The sequence below is a fragment of the Filicampus tigris genome, chromosome 11 (assembly GCF_054856515.1).
Source record: "Filicampus tigris isolate MCC_2025a chromosome 11, RoL_Ftig_1.0, whole genome shotgun sequence".
NCBI lineage: Eukaryota > Metazoa > Chordata > Actinopteri > Syngnathiformes > Syngnathidae > Filicampus > Filicampus tigris.
In genome coordinates this window covers 15,862,721-15,886,621 of record NC_141227.1, presented here as the reverse complement: position 1 = coordinate 15,886,621, position 23,901 = coordinate 15,862,721, and the positions used below count along the sequence as shown (strand labels likewise).

The 23,901-nt window shown below is 43.4% G+C and overlaps 1 protein-coding gene across 8 annotated transcripts in view; it reads left to right on the top strand.

The window, feature by feature from the left end:
* LOC147139923 (disks large homolog 5-like) overlaps positions 1-23,901 on the top strand; it is a 47,733-nt gene extending 23,832 nt beyond the window's left edge. The window contains exons 6-34 of one of the 8 annotated variants that reach the window (XM_086044832.1): positions 48-307; positions 701-1,013; positions 3,099-3,329; positions 4,081-4,265; positions 4,340-4,465; positions 5,051-5,183; positions 5,874-6,001; positions 6,074-6,249; positions 6,552-6,655; positions 7,464-7,556; positions 7,989-9,020; positions 9,553-9,673; positions 9,770-9,914; positions 11,332-11,432; positions 11,584-11,673; positions 12,471-12,639; positions 13,102-13,179; positions 15,202-15,364; positions 15,474-15,607; positions 16,371-16,535; positions 16,630-16,813; positions 17,497-17,645; positions 18,957-19,127; positions 19,422-19,612; positions 19,688-19,831; positions 20,234-20,361; positions 20,543-20,652; positions 21,259-21,368; positions 21,438-23,901. In XM_086044832.1, the coding sequence (XP_085900958.1) occupies positions 48-307; positions 701-1,013; positions 3,099-3,329; positions 4,081-4,265; positions 4,340-4,465; positions 5,051-5,183; positions 5,874-6,001; positions 6,074-6,249; positions 6,552-6,655; positions 7,464-7,556; positions 7,989-9,020; positions 9,553-9,673; positions 9,770-9,914; positions 11,332-11,432; positions 11,584-11,673; positions 12,471-12,639; positions 13,102-13,179; positions 15,202-15,364; positions 15,474-15,607; positions 16,371-16,535; positions 16,630-16,813; positions 17,497-17,645; positions 18,957-19,127; positions 19,422-19,612; positions 19,688-19,831; positions 20,234-20,361; positions 20,543-20,652; positions 21,259-21,368; positions 21,438-21,541 (5,238 nt within the window). In that variant the 3' untranslated portion in view covers positions 21,542-23,901. Of the gene's footprint in view, positions 1-47; positions 308-700; positions 1,014-3,098; positions 3,330-4,080; positions 4,266-4,339; positions 4,466-5,050; positions 5,184-5,873; positions 6,002-6,073; positions 6,250-6,551; positions 6,656-7,463; positions 7,557-7,988; positions 9,021-9,552; positions 9,674-9,769; positions 9,915-11,331; positions 11,466-11,583; positions 11,674-12,470; positions 12,640-13,101; positions 13,180-15,201; positions 15,365-15,473; positions 15,608-16,370; positions 16,536-16,629; positions 16,814-17,496; positions 17,646-18,956; positions 19,128-19,421; positions 19,832-20,233; positions 20,362-20,542; positions 20,653-21,258; positions 21,369-21,437 lie in introns of all 8 variants that reach the window. The other 7 variants (XM_086044830.1, XM_086044829.1, XM_086044828.1 and 4 more) reach the window with 7 other exon arrangements.

The following is a 23,901-nucleotide window of genomic DNA, read 5'->3' as shown; positions in this document are numbered from 1 at the left end:
AATCAAAATGAGTCATGCGACTATGTCTTTGTTTGTCGTTTTGGCAGGTCATGCGAGAAAAGGGCTCCTCCGAGGTACTGAACAAATTGTACGACACGGCCATGGACAAGCTGGAGGGTGTGAAGAAGGACTACGACGCCCTCAGCAAGCGCTACGGCGAGAAGGTGGCCACGCACAACACGGACCTGAGCCGCCTGGAGCAGGCCGAGGAGGAGAACCGGCGGCTGCAGAAGCAGATGGACGCGCTGCTCATACAGCGTGACTCGGCAATGCACTACCAGCAGCAGTACTCCACCTCCATGAGGAGGTGAAAACATTACTTGTGCACAGTATGTGCGTGAAACACAAAGTCCTTATGTTCATAGTCTATTTCAAACAAGCTCTTATCTTCAAGGACTTCCTCCCAAAGCACCATCTGATTGGCCAACTGTTGGGCTTTTTGAGAGGGAAGCCTGCCAAGGGGAAGCATCCCAGTACTTTGTGATTATACTCTGCTCCCGGCACCGTGTTAATACAAACTAATGGAGAGAAAACGCTGGCAATCCAGTTATTGTAGTTTGGCCTTGGAAAATACGAGACATGATTCCTCAGTGGTGATTAGCTAAATATATTTTGGTTCATGTTCTGTCTACTTGCTGGTTGTGTTGTTTCTGCACATCATCGTCTTATAAACTACGTATCCCCAATTTGGTCCTTCCAGGTTTGATTCCGTGCAGCAGGAGCTGAATAAGTCATCCGCTCAAAACAAGGAGCTCCAGCGCGAGATGGAGCGGTTGCAGTCCGAGGTGACCCGCTACAAGAACCTGCAGCTGAAGTCGGCCAAGGACTGCGACAAGTACAAGGAGGAACGCGACTCTGTGTTCAACGAGTACCGCCTCATCATGAGCGAGCGTGACCAGGTCATCAAGGAGCTGGACAAGCTGCAGACGGAGCTGGAGGCGGCCGAGGCCCGGCTGAAAAACACCTCCTCGGAAAGGGTCGTGGCCAGCGAGGAGTTGGAAGCGCTCAGACAGGTTTGCAGTTTGAAATGTGGATTTATTTAGTGTGTATTACTAGAGATATCTAATATTTTTAGAATATTTCATTGTACCGATTATCCTTTTAATTAATTGAGTCATCAACTAGAAATAGATTTTTTTTTTTAATGACGAAATATGCACATCAGTCTCTGGTATTATAGTTGTCCACTTGGGGGAACTATCTACAGGTTCTGCAATGTAATCTCAATTAATTGAATTATGTGTGGGATAGGGCTGCTCGATTATGAAAAAAATATTAATCACTATTATTTTGGTAATAATTGAAATCACGATTATTCAAACGATCATTTATTTTTTGGTACGAAAGAAGAAAATGTTTAACAATAAAAACAATCGAAAGACAAATTTCTTTGAAACATAATTATTTAAATTTGAAACATTTATTAAAATTAGTTATTATAGAATAAGAAAAGGTGTAAATGTATACATTTCAAGAACGATTTCCTTGTGTGTAAACTGTGTGTTGGATCTAAATGCATCTTAATAATTGTTTTTTAAGATTATGCCAATTTTGTAATCGTGGAGTGTAATGATCGTAATTGTAATTCAATTTCGATTCATTGCACAGCCCTAGTGTGGGACCTGGCTTGGAGAGTGACATGGGAGTCAGCAAATGACAGTGTAGAACTGTTGTGAGCTCAGGTCAGTGGCTGGCGAATCGTTAGCCAGCCTGCATGTTGAGTGAGTGCCTGAGCATCAGTTGTGGCCATAGCAGCACGTGTTGTTCAATCAAGCGATTGTACGTCCAACCGGCGGTTTTGTCAGTCCTCGACCACTAGCAAGTGCATTAAAATATGCTCTAACTAGCAGTGGTTGACTATTTTAACTTGGCTAATATCAATACCATGTCTTGGTGATCATAGATGTGCTGTGGTGGTATGTTAGCTAGTTCTGCTTTGCAATAGACAAGTTGCACTTGATCTTTTTAAAGTGTGAAATGACATTTCCTGTCTTTTTATACCCTTTATCCTCCTGACCTACCTCCATTGTTTCAGCTTTTTTTTTTAGTCCTCCTGGGGAAAATTAAGATTTTGCTTTTTTTTTTTTTTTTTCAACCTTCAATTTGTCCCGATATCAAATTAATTTCCCCCCCCGAAGAAACGGTAGAAGTAGCAGCTGTTCCAAGTGTCATACGTAATATTTTTTTATTGTCTTTGTCTTATTTTGTTGTTCTATTTATATTTTCATTTAATATTTGTATTTGTATCATTTGGAAATGTGTGTTAGTATGACAATAAAATTCCTTGAATCCGTGATTCAGTATGCAGGTATGTTTTAACAATTTAGCATAGTTAGTTGAAGTTTGCAACGTGACAACTGGTAATAGTAAAAAGCCTCCTGTATGCAGTGTTCACATAAAATTACTAACTGCATCAAATGTAACAGAATACACTTTTGTCTTTTATTCATAACCGAGGGAAATGGAACACCGCCACAACTGTGTGCGCGTTTACACATCAGCACGGCATCCCATAGTTAGATAATTACAGAAAATTGTCAGCTCAACATTGATTGTTCTCACAGCACTTGCATAGCTTTTCTCTGCGTACTCCAGCTTCCTCCACATGTGGGGTTAATTGAAGACAAAATTGTCCATTGGTGCAAATGTGAGTGTGAATGGTATTTTCTCCATATGTACCCTATGATTGGCTGGCAATCATTCTGGTTTGTACCCGCCCATATGCCAGGTAGCAACACCAAATGAGGAATGTTCTTCTTTGGATTGTTGTCCTCTGCTCTTCCTATTGCTTGCCTCACTGTTTATATAGCTGATACAGCTGTCATGTTGCCTGCACATACTGGCTGCGGTGGAATAGAGAAATACCTTTTGAGGTCCTGACTGAAGCGCGCATCACTGAGTTCGTTATAAGAGGACGATGAAACATTAACTTACCATCTGGTGGAATAAAGGCCACATCGAAAAAATAGTTTCACTCTTCCTCCTCTTTGAAGAATGTTTCTGAACATGTTGGACGCGTGCCAGTGAGATTCATTGGCTCAGTCCGCCAATAACTCAAGCGTTAAACTGTGATACTTTTTCCTCATTCCCCATCGCAGGAGTTGAACTCGTCGCTGGTGGACCGCGACAGGGCCATCTGCGAGAGGAACGAGCTGCTGGAGAAGTACTGCCACGAGGTGAAGGATAAAGCCGAGGCTCAGAAAGAGCTGAGCCAGGCCTGCAAAGACATCGAGATGGTCCGGGAGGAGCGTGATGTGGCCCGCAAGGAGAGGACCGAGGCCATCATTCAAAGAGATCAGCTCCTTCGGGAGTACTATCAGGCCCGACAGGTGAGCCGGCCCTCCGCTACCACACCTGAGTATCAAAGTCAAAGGTTAGATGTATTCTAAAGAGCTTGTTGGCTGCCGTGAACTGTCAGGCTGAGGATTACATTAGTATACACTGCACTGACTGTTAAGCCGATTTAGGTTGCACTGCTGTCACCCACGGTTACTTTATTTGAACTTTACATTTGGATTGGATGAATGGTTTGAGGCTTTTTAGTTAAGTTGATATCAGATATCTAAGATTTCATTTTATATCTGTTTCCCTGTTAGGATCACAATATTTAAATAACTAATATGGCCCAAAATGAGTTGAACACACCTGAATTGTTTGCATTTTGTAACACAAAATTGAATTTTTCCTTTTTGTTTTTTCCCTTTTACTAAGGGAAAAAATATGATTTGGCTAAAAGGTGTTTTCTATGTGTGGGTATGGAAAAAAAAAAAAATTCAGTCATTTTTGGGGGAGAAAAAAAACACTAGGACATATAGCACGCTAGGATTATAATAAATTGAAATCTGTTGTTTTGGCATTAAGACATTTATGTTAAATGTCACCGAAGGCAAACAATAAAACCTACTCTTAATTGTATTTGACAGTGTCAATCGAAAATCTGGCAGTATCATCTCTGTAAAAGCCATCTCATTGGGTTGCTCAGGCTGTACCACATCTCCTCAGCAATGCTTGTTTACCTAAAATTTAAGAAGTCAACAAGGAATGCGACATATGGCCATCTAATTAAATGCACTCATGCAGAAACAAGACTCGGCCACACTCGACATGGAGCGGGCCAACAAGGAGATTGAGATGCTGAGGAAGCAGTATGAGGCCATGTCCCAGGAGCTGAAGGAGGCCACGCAGGAGACCGAGGTGGCCAAATGTCGACGGGACTGGGCCTTCCAAGAGCGGGACAAAATCGTGGCGGAGAGGGAGAGCATCAGGTGCGTCCGCTGTGACCTACGAGTTGTTATGAAGGCTTACCAGATGTTATAGTCACCCTTCTTTGCACCAACAGGACACTCTGCGACAACCTGCGTCGGGAGCGAGATCGGGCGGTCAGCGATCTCGCAGACGCGCTGCGGAATCTGGACGACATGAGGAAGCAGAAGAATGATGCTTTGCGAGAGCTCAAAGAGATGAAGTTAGTTCTTTGCTCTTGTTATCACTCAACACCTGGAAAATGTTGGAAAAGCTAATCAACTCAACAACCCGAGGAAAATCCTCCTCTGTGTCAGCGAGTTCAGAGCCTGTCGTGCCACTGCGTTTGTTGTATTTAAAAGCTCCCTGTTGTGCTCTGCACACGCTTGGGCGTAAGCCGTAATATTTTGCCATCAGAGACGAGAGGGCTCACTCATTTGTCTGGTGGCATTTGCACATGCCAAGATTAACATTTTAATCCTGAAACACAACAGTTAGTTTACAGTATTTGTCCTCTTTCTGACTGCGCTCATATGGCATGCAAAAGCTCCCTCTGCTGCCTGCAGTGAGAATAACAGATACTAGTCCAAGCACTGTTTGCAATTTGGTGTTCTAAGGTCACAGATACCCTCAAGACATCCCTCAGAAAGCAGATTTTAGGATTAATGAGGATGCGTATGATTTCAAAGACCACAAATCAGAAACCCATTTCCATAAAATCAAAAAAATTGCATTCATTTTAAATGTAATTAAATGCGCAGTATACACCTATGTCTGTCCTGACCTCTGTCTGTGTTGGTTCATAAAGGGAGAAAATGGAGGGGCAGCTGGAGAAGGAGGCCCGCTTCTGCCAGCTCATGGCCCACAGCTCCCACGACTCGGCCATCGACACCGACTCTCTTGAGTGGGAGACTGAAGTGGTGGAGTTTGAGAAGGACAGGGTAAGAGCAGCGCCCTGGTCAGAATCGATTTGTAGGCTATATTTAGTTTTGAATATAATTCACCGGGTCGTCACTTTATGACAGAGTACCATTCTTACGGCAGTGACGTAACACAAATCAATTCAGAATGTGCCGTATTCTACCACTAACCTTTGTGAATGCAGTTGTAAGGCCATAACTTCTGTAAGTATTTTGATGAGAAACGCTTCTTGACCATGAATTGAAAACAATCAAATGAAAAACAGTAACTATGACAGCGATAGATCTTCAATCCTAACCTCAAAACTTCTTGGGACCATTGTATACTGAGTAATTGATAAGGGGTAAAGTGTGATGAAAGCCATAGAAAAAACAGACAAATCTAACTTTGACATAGGTAAAGGTCTGACTGCTCAAGACAATATGAGTTATTAACCCATATTCAAATGCCATGATGATTATACAGTTTTTTTTAAATGCTTCATAATGACGAAATAGCTACCAAGTTCAATATGCCATTCCTCAATTATGATACCGATAAAATTCCACTGTGTGACAGTATGACTGCAAAACATCAATGTGCTCTCAATGAAGGGTGTTAAAGACTCTTGAAAGGATGAGTAGTTTTACTTGCTTGTCCTATTATATCGTGTTTAACTTTGCTCTATACTTGTATGACGGTTTATTGAAGCCATGCTATGCTATTTACAGGACGACATGGACTTGAAGGCGCTTGGGTTTGATATAGCCGAGGGGGTAAATGATCCATATTTACCGGGAGACTGTGGAATATTTGTAACGCGGGTGGACAAAGGAAGTATTGCAGATGGAAGGTTAAGGTGAGCGCGCTCATATCTTTGGGCTTCCTGTCGGCTTCCTGTAACACTTCATCACTTTCTTTGCGCTTCCAGGGTGAACGACTGGTTACTGAAGATAAACGACATCGACCTGACCAACAAGGACAGGAAGCAGGTGATGAAGGCGGTCCTCAATGTCGGGGGGCTTATCAACATGGTGGTACGAAGGAGAAAGTCTCTCGGGGGAAGGCTGCTCACTCCCGTTCACATCAACCTCATGGGGCACAAAGGTATATTGAGGCTGATCTGTTGTGTCGTTGTGTTGTTTTGTTATAGTAGTAGTTTTCTACATTTTTGGTTCTAAAAAAATGTCAAAAATCCTCAGTCTTCACGTATTCTTTCACCTTGTTGAGGCTCGCGTTTCTAAGTCGTACCTACCTGCATGTTCTGACTGTAAGTTAATACGACTAATTACTTTCAAATGGCAGTAATTAGTCATACACAGTTTTAAAAAAATTAAATTGTAATTGTAGCTTTCACAGTATTGATTCCATGAGTACTTACTCACTCTTATCTCTGTGATGTGTTCCAGACAGCGGAATAGGTCTGGAAAACGGCGTGTTTGTCACCACAGTGGTCCAGGGCAGTCCCGCAGCCAGAGAGGGCACACTCACTGTTGGGGACAGACTGATCGCTGTGAGTCACGCACTAACTTTTCACAAATCCTCTCTTTCTGACTTTTTTTTTTTTTTCCAGAATATGCTGCCTGTCATATCTATCACACCCCATCTCACTCAGGTTCCTTTGAGCTTTTCTAATCCAGGCTTTATTCCATCCCCAATACTCCCAACTCAGATAAAATGGGATTTTGTTGAGTAAGGAAAGTAGTGAAAAAAAAAAATTGAGGGAACTTCTTTCGATGAAATACTTGCATAGCTCTGAAAGGCACACGTAACACACGACATAGGAGAGATTGTCAAGAATGGAGCTTTGCCGTGTAAACAAATGGAGAAAACTTGTGCAAAACTTACAGTAATTTGGTTTCCGAAAAGATGGTCGATTCAGTGACGGAAGAGTGCTTGAATGTCAAACCTTAATGCCCAGGAGCAATAAATACTTTTCACTGCCTGATAAAATGTCTTCATCTCCTTGTTCAGAGCCACTTTAATCTTAGCTCAATATGACATCCGCCCTCGCTATTTCTTATCTCTGACCGTCTATTTCAACAATCCCTCTCAAGTTGATCACATTGTGATGGAAATGAAAAGATTGCGACGTGATGGCCCCTACGCGCTGAAAAGTGCTGGCCTAGATTTCCTCAGCTTCCCCACCACCACCGCTGCTGACAGATTTGCACGCCTTTCAAGCCTCAAGCGTTGCCGTGTCACTGCACCGCACTGCCATCCACAACAAAGCGCACACCTGACAGGGAATATCAACCCAAAAAGTGCCCCGCCTTAATTTAGAAGGACCTGTCTTTATTTCTGTCGTTCCCTCTCCCCAGATAAACGGCATCGCTCTGGATAACAAGTCTGTGACAGAGTGCGAGGCCTTGCTGAGGAACTGCAGGGACTCGCTCAGCCTCTCTCTTATGAAGGTAGGACACACACTCACTCTCTGAGCTTCTTTTCAGCTTCTTTTCCTGAAACCTTCAAAGAATTTTTTTCCTGCCCTACATAGCAGTTGAGTAAGTGGGTCTTGCGAAAAGCACAGCCTTCCATTTGTTGCTTTCATTGTTAATTGGGGGTTTTCCCTTTTTATTGTGGCTATTTGAGGCATGGGCAATGAAAGACACATTAACATTTTGATGTCAATCCAGGGAAAAAAAATCATTTGAATCTGATTCAGATATTGCATTAGGCAATGTAAAGGCAAGACTTGGTAAAAGTCTCAATCAATTAGGTTGTTTGTTTTGCTTTTGTAGGATTTAATTTTCCTTTTCCTTGTAATGAAGGAATTCAAATGTGGCCGTTTAAGTCACAGTACTATCAGTCGTTGTTTAATTTATGTTCATCTTTCTGCCTTGCAGTTCTTTCCTCACAGTACATCCGGCCAGAACATCTTTGAAAGTCTGCGTGATTCATCGGAGAAGTCCAACGGGCGCATTCACCTGTCTGAGATCCACTCCCGGAACAGCCGCAACCTCAAACACAACAGCTCGACTCAGACGGACATTTTTTGCCCTGACATCGGGAGCAGCGGCACGAGCGGCATCCCCGGCGAGAGGAGGAAGCACCGAGGAGAACACGATGAGCTTTACGGTGACATGGGCAAACCTTTCTCCATGGGTTCTCTTCATGCCACGAGCCTGCGGCCGTTGTCCGACTTGGGCACCGGCCGCTATGGCCCCAGCGCCTTTCAAGAGTGCTGTCCCTACTCAAAGGCGCCGTCCTCACTGCCGTTCGACCCCGTCTCCGCGCCTGATTGCCTCACCATGGAGGCGGCTCAGGACAGGAAGCACAGTGGAGGAACGTGGCCGAAGATGGTGGTGGGAGGCATGTCAGTCGCGCCGGATAACAGCAGTCCGGCCCCAGCAGCGGCGCAGCTCTCCATTTATAAATCTCCCAAACAGAGGAAGTCCATCTTCGACCCGGACACCTTCAAACGCCCCGAGACGCCCTCCTCTAAGCTAGAGTACATGGCGGCCAATCAGATAGCGGCGGTGGCGGCGGCGGCGGCGGCGACATCACACTCCCCCCAGCCCTCAAAGACAGACTCCCTCTCCTCCTCCTCCACCCCCACCCCGCCGACACCCCCGACCCGCAGCGACTCCTTCAAATTCAAACACAAACATCAGAGCAGCTCCGCGTCCGACTGCACCATCACATCCGACGGCAAAGGTGACGCCACCGTCTCCACGGCGACGGGCGAGCGGGAGAGAGACAGAAACGGCAACCACTACTTTCTGGACGGCAAAGTCTTGACCTCGAGGAAATCCTGCGAGGAGGATATCGGGCGAACCCGAGGCGAGGAGCCTGAAGTGAAAAGGCCGCGTCCTAAATCCGCCCCCGCCCTTCGCCGCAGAATGACACCACAGACAATCACTCTTCCCGCATTCCAGGTCAGTCTGTTACGTGAATTAAAACCAAGATAGATAACCGGCCCTTGTGTACGAAATCACCGTTGTCCACATCCTCATGCCTCCTCCCTCTGATAGATGAATAGCTTATTAAAGAAACACCATGTTGTTTAGAGGTGTGGGCCCTCAAAATAGAGACATATTTCACATCCTCCCGGCAGGCCAAAGCCTGCATTTTTTTTTTTTTTTTTTTTTTTTTTTTTGCTCTGAGAATTTACGGCCCCTTCCGAGTTGTGCCAGAGGACTTTTGAGCCAGGATGTCGGAGTGATCGATAGTACTGCACTGACACCAACCATCCAACTCGGGAGCTGACTCACTCCCCCTGGCTCAGACAACTAGGAAGCCAAAAAGTAGACCCTGGCCCTGGAGCACAAAAGCTTTCACAGTGGAGATAAACGTTTATTTTAAAGTACCACAATGTCTTTTTTTCTCTTTGGTGCTTCTTCCCAATGCTTAATGGTGTTTTCTACCCTAAAGGGGAGCACGCTAACCGGCACCTGTCATCTGTCACAGAGCTACTCGAATGACGAGCATTCACCGGAGCCACGGGACATGCTGCGCTCCTCCCCCAGCCGCTCCCACCGGCACAGCGTCGGCTTTGTGCCCACTGTCTACAATGGCAGCCTCCCTCCCAGTGCGTCTCTCAAACACTTCATCTCCAATCTCGCCACCGTACGACCTCACCCAGCCCCCTTCCCTTTTCTTGACACGGTATCTGTTCTCTCGTCAGATTCGGCCCACAGGGGTCTGTCTCCGTGCCCTGCCGTGACAGCCGTGATGAGGAATCCCGTGTACACGGTGCGCAGCCATCGCGTTCATACCAGTAACTGTCCTTCAGTCGCCTCCCAGATCTGTCACCAACACGCACCCACCAGGTGATCTCATCCCTACACTTCCTGTTTCTGTCTCCCAAATTCAGGGGCACCATCCCGTCTTGCACAGTAGCCTCAGACTAAACGGAAGAGAAATAGCCAACGTTGCCCTTACATTACCATACCTGTCAACCCCCGTGGTGTACTGAATCTTATGAAAGTTGTAATTTACCTTACATATTTGTATATAATCTTACACATAATGAAGACTTTTAAGGTTTAACGTTGGGTGTTCAACACAAAGCTTCCATTTATGACACCAGATTTAATTTCTTACGACTTCCAGATTGCTCGGAAATTGGAACTACTGTATCCTACTATTAACTTCTGAGGTTCACTCTTAGCACGTTCCAATGGAAAGCAATCAAAAACAGAGGGATATCTTTAGATGTCTAAGAAGACATTTTCCTCGCGTTGGGACTGGTCCGCTACTTTGTCCAGTGCAGTTTTAGCTACTGATTGATAATTTTGACATGTAAAAAAGAAAAAAAACACACACACACACACACACAGAAATCCCCTGTGCTTGAAATTATGGTTGTCCTTTAATTTCTTTATAATTGTATAATCTATAATTATCCACAACAAAAACGCCCACATGCAAAACCCTGTCCAAAATTGTTTGCTTCTCATATAATCAGTAACAGCTGTGAACTAGAGGAAACCCCAATTGTTACCTGCCTGGCCACCTGCCCACAGTTTAGCAAACAATCAAACACTGCCCCTTAGTGGTTGGAGGTATAATTTCATTAACATTTATTTTTTTCCCCATGCAGTATGGTATAGCAATATATAATGGCTTTCCATGTGCAACAGTATGTGATGAATTCTGATATCTTGTATAACCAGTAAATACATTTTATATCTTAGTGAATTGGTGTCTTGCTGTCAATAAGTATGCCAAGTGTCAACACCTGTTTATTGTGACGTCAGATTTCATGGAGGTCGGGTTACATCGGTCCAAGTTTTTATTTTTGCACTCCGGAATGCAGATAAGCAATCGTGTACTGGCAAAGGATGGTCCAAAAACAAAAACAGAACAAAGAAACCTGGGAAAACAAGGCCTCATTAGTGGACAACCTTGACTTGCCCTTATGATGTCATCGGCCCTCAAACACAGCAGCTGAATTAGGACACGGCTATTGTTAAAACGACTCCTTTAGAGCAAGTCTTCTTCTCAGTGTTCCCTCTTTGGCTTCTCCTGATGACTAATAGTTTCAAATGAGTCTGTTCCCCATGGGGCAAAAGCATATAATTAAATTCAGTTAGTGTTGCTTCACTTTAATGTTTTACAGTGGCCGTTGGGGTCAGCCTATCAATTTAATTAACTGTGAAATATCTTGCATATTCATATAATTGTATGAGCATTGTGTGCATAATTTCATTTCCGAAGGCTTAATCCCCACCCTTCCTTTGCCAGCCCTCAACATCAGGGTCGCTTGAGCCTGGACCTCAGCCAACAGAAGCGGGGCGGCGACTATGCCGAATCGTCGTCGTCACGCAGCAGCCGAGCGCCACACGGTACACACTCACTGCCCTCCAGCGCACGACTCGGTCAGTCTGGCACGCACGCACGCACGCTCATACATGTGAAAGTCACAAACTCCCTCGTCACGCTCTGTTTTCGGGCGTTACACCCATTCATTCCTCTGCCATCTAACTTTGACTGCAGGTTCTTCTAATAATGTCCAGTACCGGGCGGAGAGGATCAAGATCCCTTCCACTCCCCGCTATCCTCGCTCTATGCTGGGCTCAGACAGAGGTACAGCCCTCACCAGTATGCAGCACATTCAAGTATTAAAACACTTCCAAATCTGGAGCAAAACATTACACCTTTCTCTTGAAACTTAATGCATTTTCACTTTAAAGCGGAAGTCAACGCAAACATCTTTTTTTTAAGAATATGTTCTATGCAGGCCCACTAGTTGAAACACGGCATTCTGATTAATATTGTGTTTTTGGAATATGAGTTTAGCAACAAAATCCACCCGTTTGTAGCCATCTCTGGGGGCGGCCATTTTGTCTCTTCTGTCGACTGAAAATGACATCACCCACCCTCAGGGCTCAGATAACGACCAATGAGCCGTGATTGGTCGTTATCTGAACCCTGATGGTCTGTGATGTCATTTTCAGTCGACAGACAAAATGGCTGCCCCCTGAGATGGCTAAAAATGGGTGGATTTTGCCGCTTAACTCATATTTCATACTAAACATATTTCCTTGTTACAACTAGTGGGCCTGCATAGAACATATTCTTGAAAAAAATATGTTTGGGTTGACATCCCCTTTAAGAAAAGAATCACGAGGCTTTGTACGCCGCGGCTCACCCAAAGTCAGCTGAGAGTCTCAAACTCACATTTTCTTGGTAACATTGTAGCACTGTCTTTTTCTTAAATTTTTTTTGAAAATAAGGGGTTTCTCTAAAATTAAATTTAAAAAAATCACGTGACTGTAGGTTGGCATGACTTGACAATTGTGATCACACTTGCCTGTATTGTGCTGTGTGTCAGCATGCAAAGTGTACTGTAAATGTTCCTCCCGTGCGCTTTTTACACGCAGGCTCCCTTTCACATTCAGAGTGCAGCAGCCCCAGCCTCATCACACCGCCGCAGTCGCCGCTTAACCTGGAGACGTCGTCCTTCGCCAGCAACCAATCGCAAGGGTCCATTTCCACGTTGCCTCGCATCTCGGTCAGCCCGGTGCCGATCGGCGAGCGCAGGAAGGACAGGTACGAAGGCGCACCTCTGTCAATTCCTCTCTGGATGGCATGTCTACACTACTCTAATGCTTCTTGATGTTTTTGACTCTGCTGTCAAGTTGATTAGAGCGCTCGCTGTTGCGGGACCGCACTGAGTAAAAGAGATGTAGCAGAGTGAGTGATGGAGAGGGTGATAATAAGGATCATCTCTAACGCTTGCCTCAGAGATGCTCCTTGAAGACTCCAAAGGTGTTGCCAAGCAACAGGTCCATCACTGTCAGAGAGAGCCACTGCGCCCCCTCAGTGACATTAACAATGGCTGTCTCCCGTGCTTATCACTTGCTTCTCTTCCGTCCTTAAACATTGTTTGTCTCATTTGGCACGACAGCAGCCTTCAGTGATCACACGTGTGTTACTGTCTCACTATGATATGTGTGTGTGTCCTCCTCTTTTATCTGCCTCCCGCTTCTCCACCACACTTCCCGTTCACAGATCTCTTTACCGTAACCGATCTTTTCTAAGGATTCCTCTGGCCGCGAGGCCGAGGTTCTCCTCTCTCAGGAGCCTCAGGTTCGTTCTGCCTCACGGCGATGCCGGCATTGCGACGCCGGGCAACGCCCGCCTCCCAGTTCACCACCCCGTTCCTTCTACCCGAGCTCCCGTCGTTCACCCGCTTATCTGCTGTTAGGCAGATGCCACGGACAGAGGCAGAAAATCCTATGCGCCATATGGAATGCAAAAGTAGATGTTGTGGTGCATTTTACCCCTAAGATAACGCTTGAATTTTGTTTAGATTGCTAGACTCTCTGCATGCTTCATTGGAACACCACAAGAGGAGGCCCCTTGTTGTAGACACGTGGTTCGAATATACAGTGGTTCCTTGACTCACAAACGACCAGACATATGCTTTTTTTGTCTTGAGTTTCAAGCACAAATGTGAGTTATGAGAACTTAGCTCTGGTGACAGCTAATTTCCCAACAGGCAGCAGTTTGGTAAATGGTGAAAAAATAGTGCTAGATTTAAGATGTTTATTGCCACCCCCCAGGTTAAAGCTTACTTCAAAAGTCATCATAAAACAGTGAGAATCACATATTTTTTATTTATCCGAACCTCCAGGTTTGCTAGTATAATGCTAGCACACAATGGGTTAACGAAGTAAGCATTAGCATATTTGAACACAGTAGCAACACATGGAGACAAAGCATACAGCAATACAGGCTTATATTCTTTATCCTCTGTGAAAAATGACGCATTGCTCATTGTTAAATCTGTGTACGGTATACTACTTTTGTGTATTATCCTGCCCCTGGTGGCCAACGTGTGCAGACAAGAATGAGCAGCAAAACACCCATTGAATTATTACAATGCACAGCTTAATTCTTTACATTCTATTGAACTACGTTATCATATTTATACAGTCCAATACTGTGAGGGTGTTTTTTTTTTCTTATTAAGAACATGTTGCAAAAATGTGTTGTACTTTGGGGCTCTGGCGCAGATTAATTGCATTTCCACTAATTCTAATAGGGAAAGAGGAATTGAGTTTTGTTTGTTTTGAGTTACAAGTGTGGAACAAACGAAGCTCCTAATTCAAGGAACCACTGTATATTGTTATACATGTGTTGGTCCTGTCTGCACTGGTCCCCCTCCACGTGGGGGAAATCCCTCTCAGATATTGCATGTGACGTCCACACGGTCAATATGCATGTGTGTATATTGGCTGGAAGCCTAGTGATCCTGCAGTCTGCAGTGTGTATGTTACGCAACGGCATTATTAGTATTACTCAACCTTGAGCTTTTGGGCTTGGCCGTGTTTGTACGCCACTCTGGTTGGTCTTCATCTCTGGCTGCTAATCCATCCCTCTGATCTTCCTTCATGGAATTGTGTGCCATGCCCAATGCCGACTTGTCATGAAGACACACAAAGTTCATGTCAATCCCGCTTCATATGATAGGATTGCACACACACACACACAGAACACTCTCTGAGTCTAAGCCTTTTGGGATTCCTCATGGTAGATAAATGGAGACTGACAATCACATCTTGTAAGAAAACAGGCAATTTTCCTCAGTAAGTGATGACCACTTTTCCTCTTTTTGCTTTTTTTTTCTTCAAGGGGTATAAAAAAACAGATGTCATTGCGTGGCTCCAGTTACATCCGTAAATCTTAAATTCATGGTGCAGTCTAAAGAAAAAGTGTAAAAAAAGTTTTACAGTCTGTTTTTTCCAAGGTATAAGACTTATTTAAATATTCGTCTCACAACCACACTCAATGGCCATGTTTAGTGAACAAGAGCTCTTAAATTTGATCTTAGTGGCCCTAAAAAGGTCTTTAAAAATTTACATTTGGCTCCGTTGAAAAACCGGCAGATTTATTTTATTTGCAGCCCTAGTGTGAATAGTTGTTTGTCTTCTTGCCCAGTGATTGGCTGGTGAAAAGTCCAGGATGTGGTCAGCTAGTATAGGCTCCACCGTTTGTGGAAATAGGCTACTTGTGAATTTCTTGAAGGCATCAACATCAACCATTGTGAAATCCTGCCTCTTTTCTTCCTTTATTCAATAATTGAGAAACGTTGCTCTTTCCTTGCAGGCCTTACCTGGAGGAACCCCGCAATGTCATCGTGCACAAAGGCGCCGAGCCTCTGGGCATCTCCATCGTGAGCGGGGAGAACGGCGGTATCTTTGTCTCCAAAGTTACTGGAGGTAGCATCGCCCACCAGGCAGGACTAGAGTATGGAGACCAGTTGCTGGAGGTAAAAACACAAGTAGCTTTGTCGTCTGATTGCCCCAGTCTACCACATGATATACTGTACCTGTTGAGCCTGGGCCTATACAACTTCATTCCATCCTTCCTTCCTTCAGTTCAATGGCATCAACTTGCGAAACGCTACAGAGCAGCAGGCTCGACTCATCATTGGCCAACAATGCGACACCATCACCATCATGGCCCAGTACAACCCGCACATGTACCAGCTGGGCAACCACTCTCGCTCCAGGTAGCACACTTGTGTCTATACCTCCTCAGATGGAGTTTTAGCTCCATTCTGACTCCTCCAAAAAAGTTACCCACAAAGTGTTTTTTTTTTATACCTGTAGTTTTTAATTTTTATTTATTTATTTAATTTTTATGCAGCAAGCCAAGTTGGTGGATTTGCATTATGCTAACATTTTCAAATTACCACAGTGACTCTGGGGAAGGCTTTAAGTACACAAGTCATTGTGTACTTACTAATGAAGTCTCATTTTAAAAATTGGAGTTATATGATTTAATATATTGTATTATTTAATAATTACATACAGTATATAATTTTTATGCTTGCATATTATAGATGATTTGATTTACTTTCCATAAATTACGAGTTGTTCATTGTCATCATTGCCTTTCGATCATGTTTATTGCCTGCAGAAAACTTAAATAATTTCATTTCTTCAATTTAAAAAACGTGCAACTTGTGAATAGTCACTACAAACAGAATTAAATATGTATATATTTTTATTATTATTTTGATGTGTATTACAGGTTTGACAAAAGAACATTTTTAATTGGGAAATAGTTTTTTGATTTAAGATGCAAGTGCATCAAATCGAACCGTCCCCGAATCACTTTGCACCCCACATATCGAAAACTGTATCAAATCAGCTTTTGTGGAGCGATCGACATGCCTAATAATTATGATTATTATCATACAGATAATGGAAAAACTATCAGCTCATGGGCATGGACTAGTTTGTTTGCTTACCTTCTATACATTGTTGCAGCTCCCGTCTCGAGCCAGTCAGTACTCAGTCCACACCGCAGGGAAGTGGCGCTGCCACCCCCGAAAATCACTCAGCCATCGATACGCTCAGCGAACAGGACGAGGGCACCCTGACGCCATCCTCCAAACAAACCACGCCCACCACCAGCCCTCGAAACTATGTCAGGTAACTACAATCTCTCCCATGTGCATGAAAGCGCTTCGAGAGCAAAACCTTCTTTGCTCACACCACGATACTACTTGTCCCTGTCGCCTCCCAGAATGCACTCTGATGGCAACAAGAAGGCGGGTGAGCCGCGGCTGGTGACGGTGCACCGGCCCGGGGTGGAGGTGGGAATCACGCTATGCGGAGGGAACCTGCGGGGCGTCTACATAGATAGTCTGGATGAAGACAGTCCTGCCAGAGGGGCCGACGGCCTGCGTCCTGGCGACCTCATTCTGGAGGTATGGCTGCTTCGTACAGGCACACATTTAGGGTCTTGATTTACCAAATGGTTGCATGTGCAAAAACTGGCGCAAACTTGATTGCGCATGCAAACAGATGTAGAAGTTGATCGATCTAGTAATGGTGCTCGGTGTGACAATTAATTATGCATAATTGTTACTTAAAACATTATCCGTTCATTATTTTGGAATAAACCCAATTAAAATTTTCTTTATTTCTTCTGAGAAAGGCCCAGCAGCCTCCTGCAATGTATTGTGTTGGAATTCTGTCACGTCCACTGTAGATTTCCAACACCAGATCATAAAGAGCTGTAGTGGGAATATCTTGAAAGCGTTCGTCTCAAGTGTCGTCATTACTTTGGAGTCAAGCACAGATAAAAGAGGCTCCTTTCTTTTTTAACTAGTCATTAGTCTCCATTGATCAAGCTTTTCTGGCACGCCCCCTCTGTCTATGCAAGGAATTGCTTCATGGAATTAGCATGCAGCTCTGTCACCCTTTCTGTCCTTCAATTTTCCCTCCTGTTTGCTCTCTTCCTCGCTGGTGGCCCAAATCAATACGGCGCCTCTTTAATTCAGCTGAAAGCTTGTGTCGCCTACGTAAGATGGAGCAAATGATTTCTCAGATAAGTGCACGCCACCGGTAATAACACTGCTCTTATTTTGTGCCTGGCTCGTTTTTGCAGTATAACTCGGTGAATATGAAGAACAAGACGGCAGAAGAAGTCTATGTGGAGATGTTGAAGCCGGCAGAGACGGTCACGTTCAAGGTGCAGCATCGAGCGGATGACTTCAATGTGCTCAAAGACCTTCCAGGCGATGGTTTTTATATTAGGTACACACACACACACACACACACACACAAGCGCACTTTACACACATGCTCAATGTAGAAAGAACGCATACATTTCCCCAAGCATCCTCGTGTGTGTCCACGTTGCTATAAATAGAATAGCCACCGGAGCGGCCCTTGGACAAGCAGGGATCTTTCTCATCTAACCAATTACGTCCCAGATCCTCTCTGCGATTCTAAATGTCCAATTTAGGTTACCTCATCTCTACTCTCTACACGCACTCACCAGCACTAATAGCCTTTTGAAGTTGCTGCTCAGGCTTTTCCAGGTCCTTACTAAAACGTTGTACACTGGAAAACCCTCGGGCATGCTTGTTGTATTTGTTTACATTTAGAAAACAGTTTCATAACAACTTGAATTAACTGGCTCGGTGTGCGGCGGGCCTAAGTTGCAATGAGTTCCATTTCTAGTTTTGGATTTTCTCATCACACCGTTCCTTTTTTGCCATCATTGATACCCTTCTGTGGTGTCATGGCCTTCTGGAGTCAATCCTTGCCAAGTCTCACAAGATAGTCCAAGTTGTGTGCAACTTAAGTGGAGAGCGTCTAGTCTATGAATGGAATGTAAAGATTAGAAATTAGGGATGGGTCAGTAGTGATACAATGTATCGGTGCTGATACCAGCCTTATTTTAATGTATTGGAATTCATGCAGGCTGCCGATACCAGTCACCGATACTTGAGGCCAACAAAATCTGATATCGAATAAATCCTTCTCTGCATTAATTGGTGCTATATTACAGCAGTTTGACACATCGGCGAATCACCTGCTTCAGAAAAAAAGGTCTTTCTTCAAAAAAATTTGTCGTTGTGTTAAATGAAATTTTATATATCAAATATACCGCAGTTATCAGTCCTTGGTATCGGTGAGTATTCAAAGAGTGAATACTCAGACTGCTGTCAGTCTGAAAAGCAAATGTGGTATCGATCATCCCTATTAGAAATAGCCGCGCTGTATTGTTGGGAGTGTTCTGTGGAGGGGCCGAGCAGTGTCACAGCAGCTGCCGCAGTCACTTGTCATGTAGGCAAGTATGCTGGTGATGTCATGTGCTGTAAATACACTCAGTCGGCCTGGCTGTCAAACATAGGCTGCTGGGGGAATGACTTAGGAGGCTAGCGAGGCCTACAGCGTGTGTAGATAAACTCATCCTTCCCTATCTCATTATCTTGTTCACCCGACAAACTGCGCCGCCGCATCTGCCGCCTCATCAACTTTACGCTCGCCTCGCCTCACCTCACCTCTCCACCGTCCTCAATATAACTCGCAATGTATACGCCTCTGCCCTCCTCCCAGAGCACTTTACGACCGCGTAGGCGAGGCGGAGGGGGACCTGACGTTCAAGAAGGACGACATCCTGTACGTGGATGAGTCGTTACCAAAGGGCAGCTTCGGGACGTGGATGGCCTGGCAGCTGGACGAGAACGCGCAGCAGATCCAGAGAGGGCAGATCCCCAGCAAGTACATGTGGGTCATTCAATAGGAATACATTCGTCTACTTACACTGACATTTTTATGTTCATTTTTAAAAGTGAAATAGTTTTTCAGTTTGTGAATATTTATTAAACTGTCCTTGCCTTTTTAAAAGTAGGCCATTAGGGTATTTGTATGTAAAAAGTTAATCAAATAAGTATGGATGAAAGCCCTTAAGTATCATGAACAGTTTGCAAATGCTCAGTAGGCTACATTGTGGTGGTCCACCCTTATGCGTTGGAGTTTTTTGTGCTACAATAACGATTAACACGAGCGCCGACCTTACAGGATGGACCAAGAGTTCTACCGTCGACACAGCGTGACCGAGATGAAGGAAGAATCCGGCAAGACGCTTTCGGCCGCCGCCCGTCGCTCCTTTTTCAGGAGGAAGCAGAAGCACAAGCGCAGCAGCTCCAAAGACAGCAAGGAGACGGTGGCTCTGGACACCATCAGCACCGACTCCATCCCCTTCCTGGAAGGTGAGCGCAGGCCGACACTGGCGGAACCTCATGAATCTCCCTGGCGTTGTCATCACCTATGTTCTTTGCGTATAGACTGTGTTAGCCTGGCCTACCAGAGGGTCCAGAAGGTGGAGTGCGCCTCTCCCAGACCCGTGCTGGTCCTCGGCCCACTGACGGACGCCGTCAAGGAGATGCTTGTCAAAGAGTCCCCGGGGAAGTTCTTCAGATGTGTGCTAGGTGAAGTCTCACACTGTAGCCATTTTTTTTTTTTTTTTTTTTTTAAACAATGAGGTGTGTAATAGAAGGCAGCATGGCGGGCGGTGCACATGGAATGTTTCATAACAATGAAATGCTCTTCCACTAGATGGCAGAAGATGCATAACATTAGCCTAATAGCATAATTGCCCAAGTCATTTTGAACTTGCTGTTATCAAATCAATAAATGCCAATGTACTTGCTAAAAATAGTTTTCCAAAGCACAGCAATTAACCTGTGTATGATCCTCATTTAGTGACATTTTTATTTGGTGATGTGCCGTGAGATTTTTCTAATATAAGATATGTCGCCTTGGGAAACATTGTAATAGACAATTTTGCTACACTAAGATGAGCTAATGATTTTTTTCACGTGTTTCTGCAGAGGTGATGAAAGCGTCCCAACAAGCCATCGAGCGAGGCGTCAAGGACTGCCTCTTCATCGACTACAAGCGCCGCAGCGGCCATTTCGACGTGACCACGGTTGCGTCCATAAAGGAAATAACAGAGAAGGTATTTTCAACAACGTTTAATCCGACATGATAACTCTGCTTTTATCTGTTCCTAATCTCTAGCGAAACGAGTTTATTGCTCTTCATCTCAGACATCAACAAAGACGTCTGCGAACTGCACTTTTTTTATTGTAATCTCCCTTGGGTTTATAATGGATTTTATTGTTTGTTTTTCATTGCAGGGTTGTCACTGTTTGCTGGACATCGCACCGCACGCCATCGAGAGGCTCCACAGTGTTCACATTTATCCCATTGTTGTCTTTGTCCGCTACAAAAATGCCAAGCAGATCAAGTATGTGGCACCATAATGGGTCTTTTGAGTTCGGCATTACCTAGGTTTCTCGGTTGTTTTTTTTTTTTTTATTATGTATATGATATGAGCATGATAAGACGAAGAAGACAATTTTATTTGAGCTATTATACTCATGGATATTTAAAAATACAAACAAATAAAGTGGTTAGTTTAAAAATGAAAGGGCCGAAGCAAAGCTTATGAAATGAAGCCCTCCCACAATACCATTCATTATGCTGCAAATGTAAAATATATTGTATTTATTCATAATTAAATAAATAACTAAAAACTTGCAGTTTTGGTGAGGTTGATACAAATTTTGATAATTTAGTTTTGTGGATATTTCATAAATCAAGTTTGATATTTAAAAAAAAAAAAAAAAAAAAACATTTCAATATTTGCATCGGATATATATATGCATAGAAGTATAGTGTGAAGTTTGGATATAGTGGGCAGTGGCGATTGATGTTCAAGCTAAAGCACGTTACTGGGCCCTATATTAGCCACGCTCAAAAATATCAGGAAAAGTGAAATTATGAAAAACACTATCGATGTACAGTATCTCCACTCCGTAGTCATAACTAAGATGTCCACTTTTGTCTCCAGGGAGCAGAAAGATCCGGTTTATCTGCGGGACAAAGTGTCTCAGAAACATTCCAAGGAGCAGTTTGAAAGTGCACAGAAGATTGAGCTGGACTACAGCAAGTTCTTCACAGGTGCTTATGCGTGCATGCGTATACAATACATTGCTTCAGTCCGTTTAATGCGACACGTCTCCATCGCAGGTATCGTCCAAGGCGGCTCCCTCCCGTACATTTGCACTCAGATCATGACTATAGTGGATCAAGAACAAAGTAAAGTCCTGTGGACTCCGCTCGGCTGCCCCTAGCGGGCGAAGGCAGCGCTCATCTTCAACGCTAATTAATGAAACCCCCCTCACCACATAAAATAGGTACACTACATTGTAAATTATTGATATCTAGTTTTCTTTATTTTCTCTAAGTACTCCAGAGGAGGCACGTAGCACTGGCTGTCCACCTTCATGCTCATTCAGTCTTCCCTGAAGGACTCCTTGGTGGTGTGTGTGTGTGTGCTGAATGTGTGCTGTGATGTGTGTGTGTGCGTGTGTGTGTATTTTCAATATTGACTCCAATGACCCGGAACCCGCCTCCATGCCCTCCGTTATGTACACAAAACCTCAACACTAATGATGTTCAAAACCACCCAAGGGGTGTTGGGGCCAAGCTGAAAAGTGGGTTAGGAAAATTGCGACAGAAAAAAATAAAATGCCAGTGTTCCAAGTATTAACGTAATACAATGAGGGGGGAAAAAAAAGTTGTTGTTACAAGAATTAGGTTATTTTTGTACATAATTAAAATGATGAGTTTCATCTTTCAATATTTACATACGTTATTCTCCTTCTAAAAAAGGTCATCTATGATGTCCGTAAAAACTTTGTATCATTCTTTTGCATTTGCTTCAAAATAGCACACCTAAGTTGTGAGTTTTATTTCATCATGCAGATCAATTCCGGTAAAAGGATTTTTGTCATATAATAAGATTTTTTTTATTATTATTATTATTATCAACTGTTGCATTGTGACGATTTTCGTAAAATTGTGACTATGTTAAAATTCAAACTTAATTTGGGTCAATCAACTATTTTCTTGTACTATTATGACTTTACATTCATTGAATTCTGACTTTGTTTTCTGAAAAATACAGCTTAATTCTCATAAAATTACAACTTTTTTCTTGTATTGTTACAACTTTATTCTAATAGTGCTACAGCTTTTCTCTGATAAGTTTAAGGTTTTTTTCATTATATATTAGAGATTTTACTCTTCTAAGAGTCTGACTTTTTCCGGAATGAATTGATTATTGTATTCTGGTAAAAGTCATTCGTGAAATTTTCCAACTTTATTCTTGTAAATTAGAATAAAAAATAGTGCTATTACAACTTTAGTCTCATAATACTGTCTTTTTAACGTATGACTAGATTCTTCATAAAATCCAACTTCTTTGGTTGTAATATCAAGACGTTATAGCTACCACTTAATTCTCTTCACATTTTGACTTTTTACTTGTAATAACATTTTATTCTTGTAAAATAACGACTTAATTCTTGTAAGAGTCTCAGTTTTTGCTTTGATATTGCTAGTCGTAGATAGGTTTAGTGGCATTTCATTGAGCCGTTGTTACGGATTCCACCGGTTTTAATGCTGTGTTTGGCGAAACTACCGCAAGTCAAAGCAGACATGGCTGCCGTCATCTACGGTACATTTTATTTAAGCCATGTAACAGAAAATTGTGAATAGACCCGTTTTTCCACAAATAATGGAATATAGGTTACAAAAAAAAGAATTTGTCAATGTCCAACTGTGACTTTGCGAGCGCCCACTATACTATTTTAGTTGTATAAAATCGCCACCTTAATCTTACAGTATAAAATGTTGCGCTTTTCACCTTCATATTATGACATTATTCTTGTATGAATACAACTTTTTTTCTTGTAAAGCTACTCTTCTCCCCCCCTCTCGTAACATTGATTTCATTCCTGTAATTGACTTTATTATTACAAAATGATGCCATTTTTTGGTACTTTTTCATCATGGTCCTAACACTCCCACTCGGGTAAGAACTTGCCCGTGTAGCAGCTCACATGGGTGGACCCTCTTTCACAATTATGCACCTGACTGACAACTATTGTGGATCTCGTTCGTGGTTGAGTCTCTTGTTGTTCTTGTTGTAATGAGTGTAAAAGTGGTTGTCATGACGTACTGTAGCTGCGCTCACACTGCCCGCGGTGACGGCATCCACACGTTAGCTCTATGCATTGTGTCCTCCTTCTAGTAGCAGGGAGTGTGCCAGCGTTTATTACGGGCCTTTCGGAAAGTGCCTTCTGTAGAAGACGGCAGATCTCCAAGCAGCCCACCGCCACCCCCAAGTATGCTTGTTTGTGCGTGTGCTCATATCCGATGCGGGGCTGCGGCGGCAAGCGCGTGACAATGGCCGATTTGTATAATTTTTGTTTGTTTGTTTGTTTTTTTAAGAAGGTAGGAAGCCGATGTGGCGTCCAAACGGGTTCAACTCCTCAGAATGCACTCCAGGGCTAGACAGACCACTGTGTAACTATATCCTTCTATCTTTAACATGTATTTAACAACATAGAGTATGCATAAACACACACAAATATAAATATATATATATATATATATATAAATATATATATATATAAATATAAATATA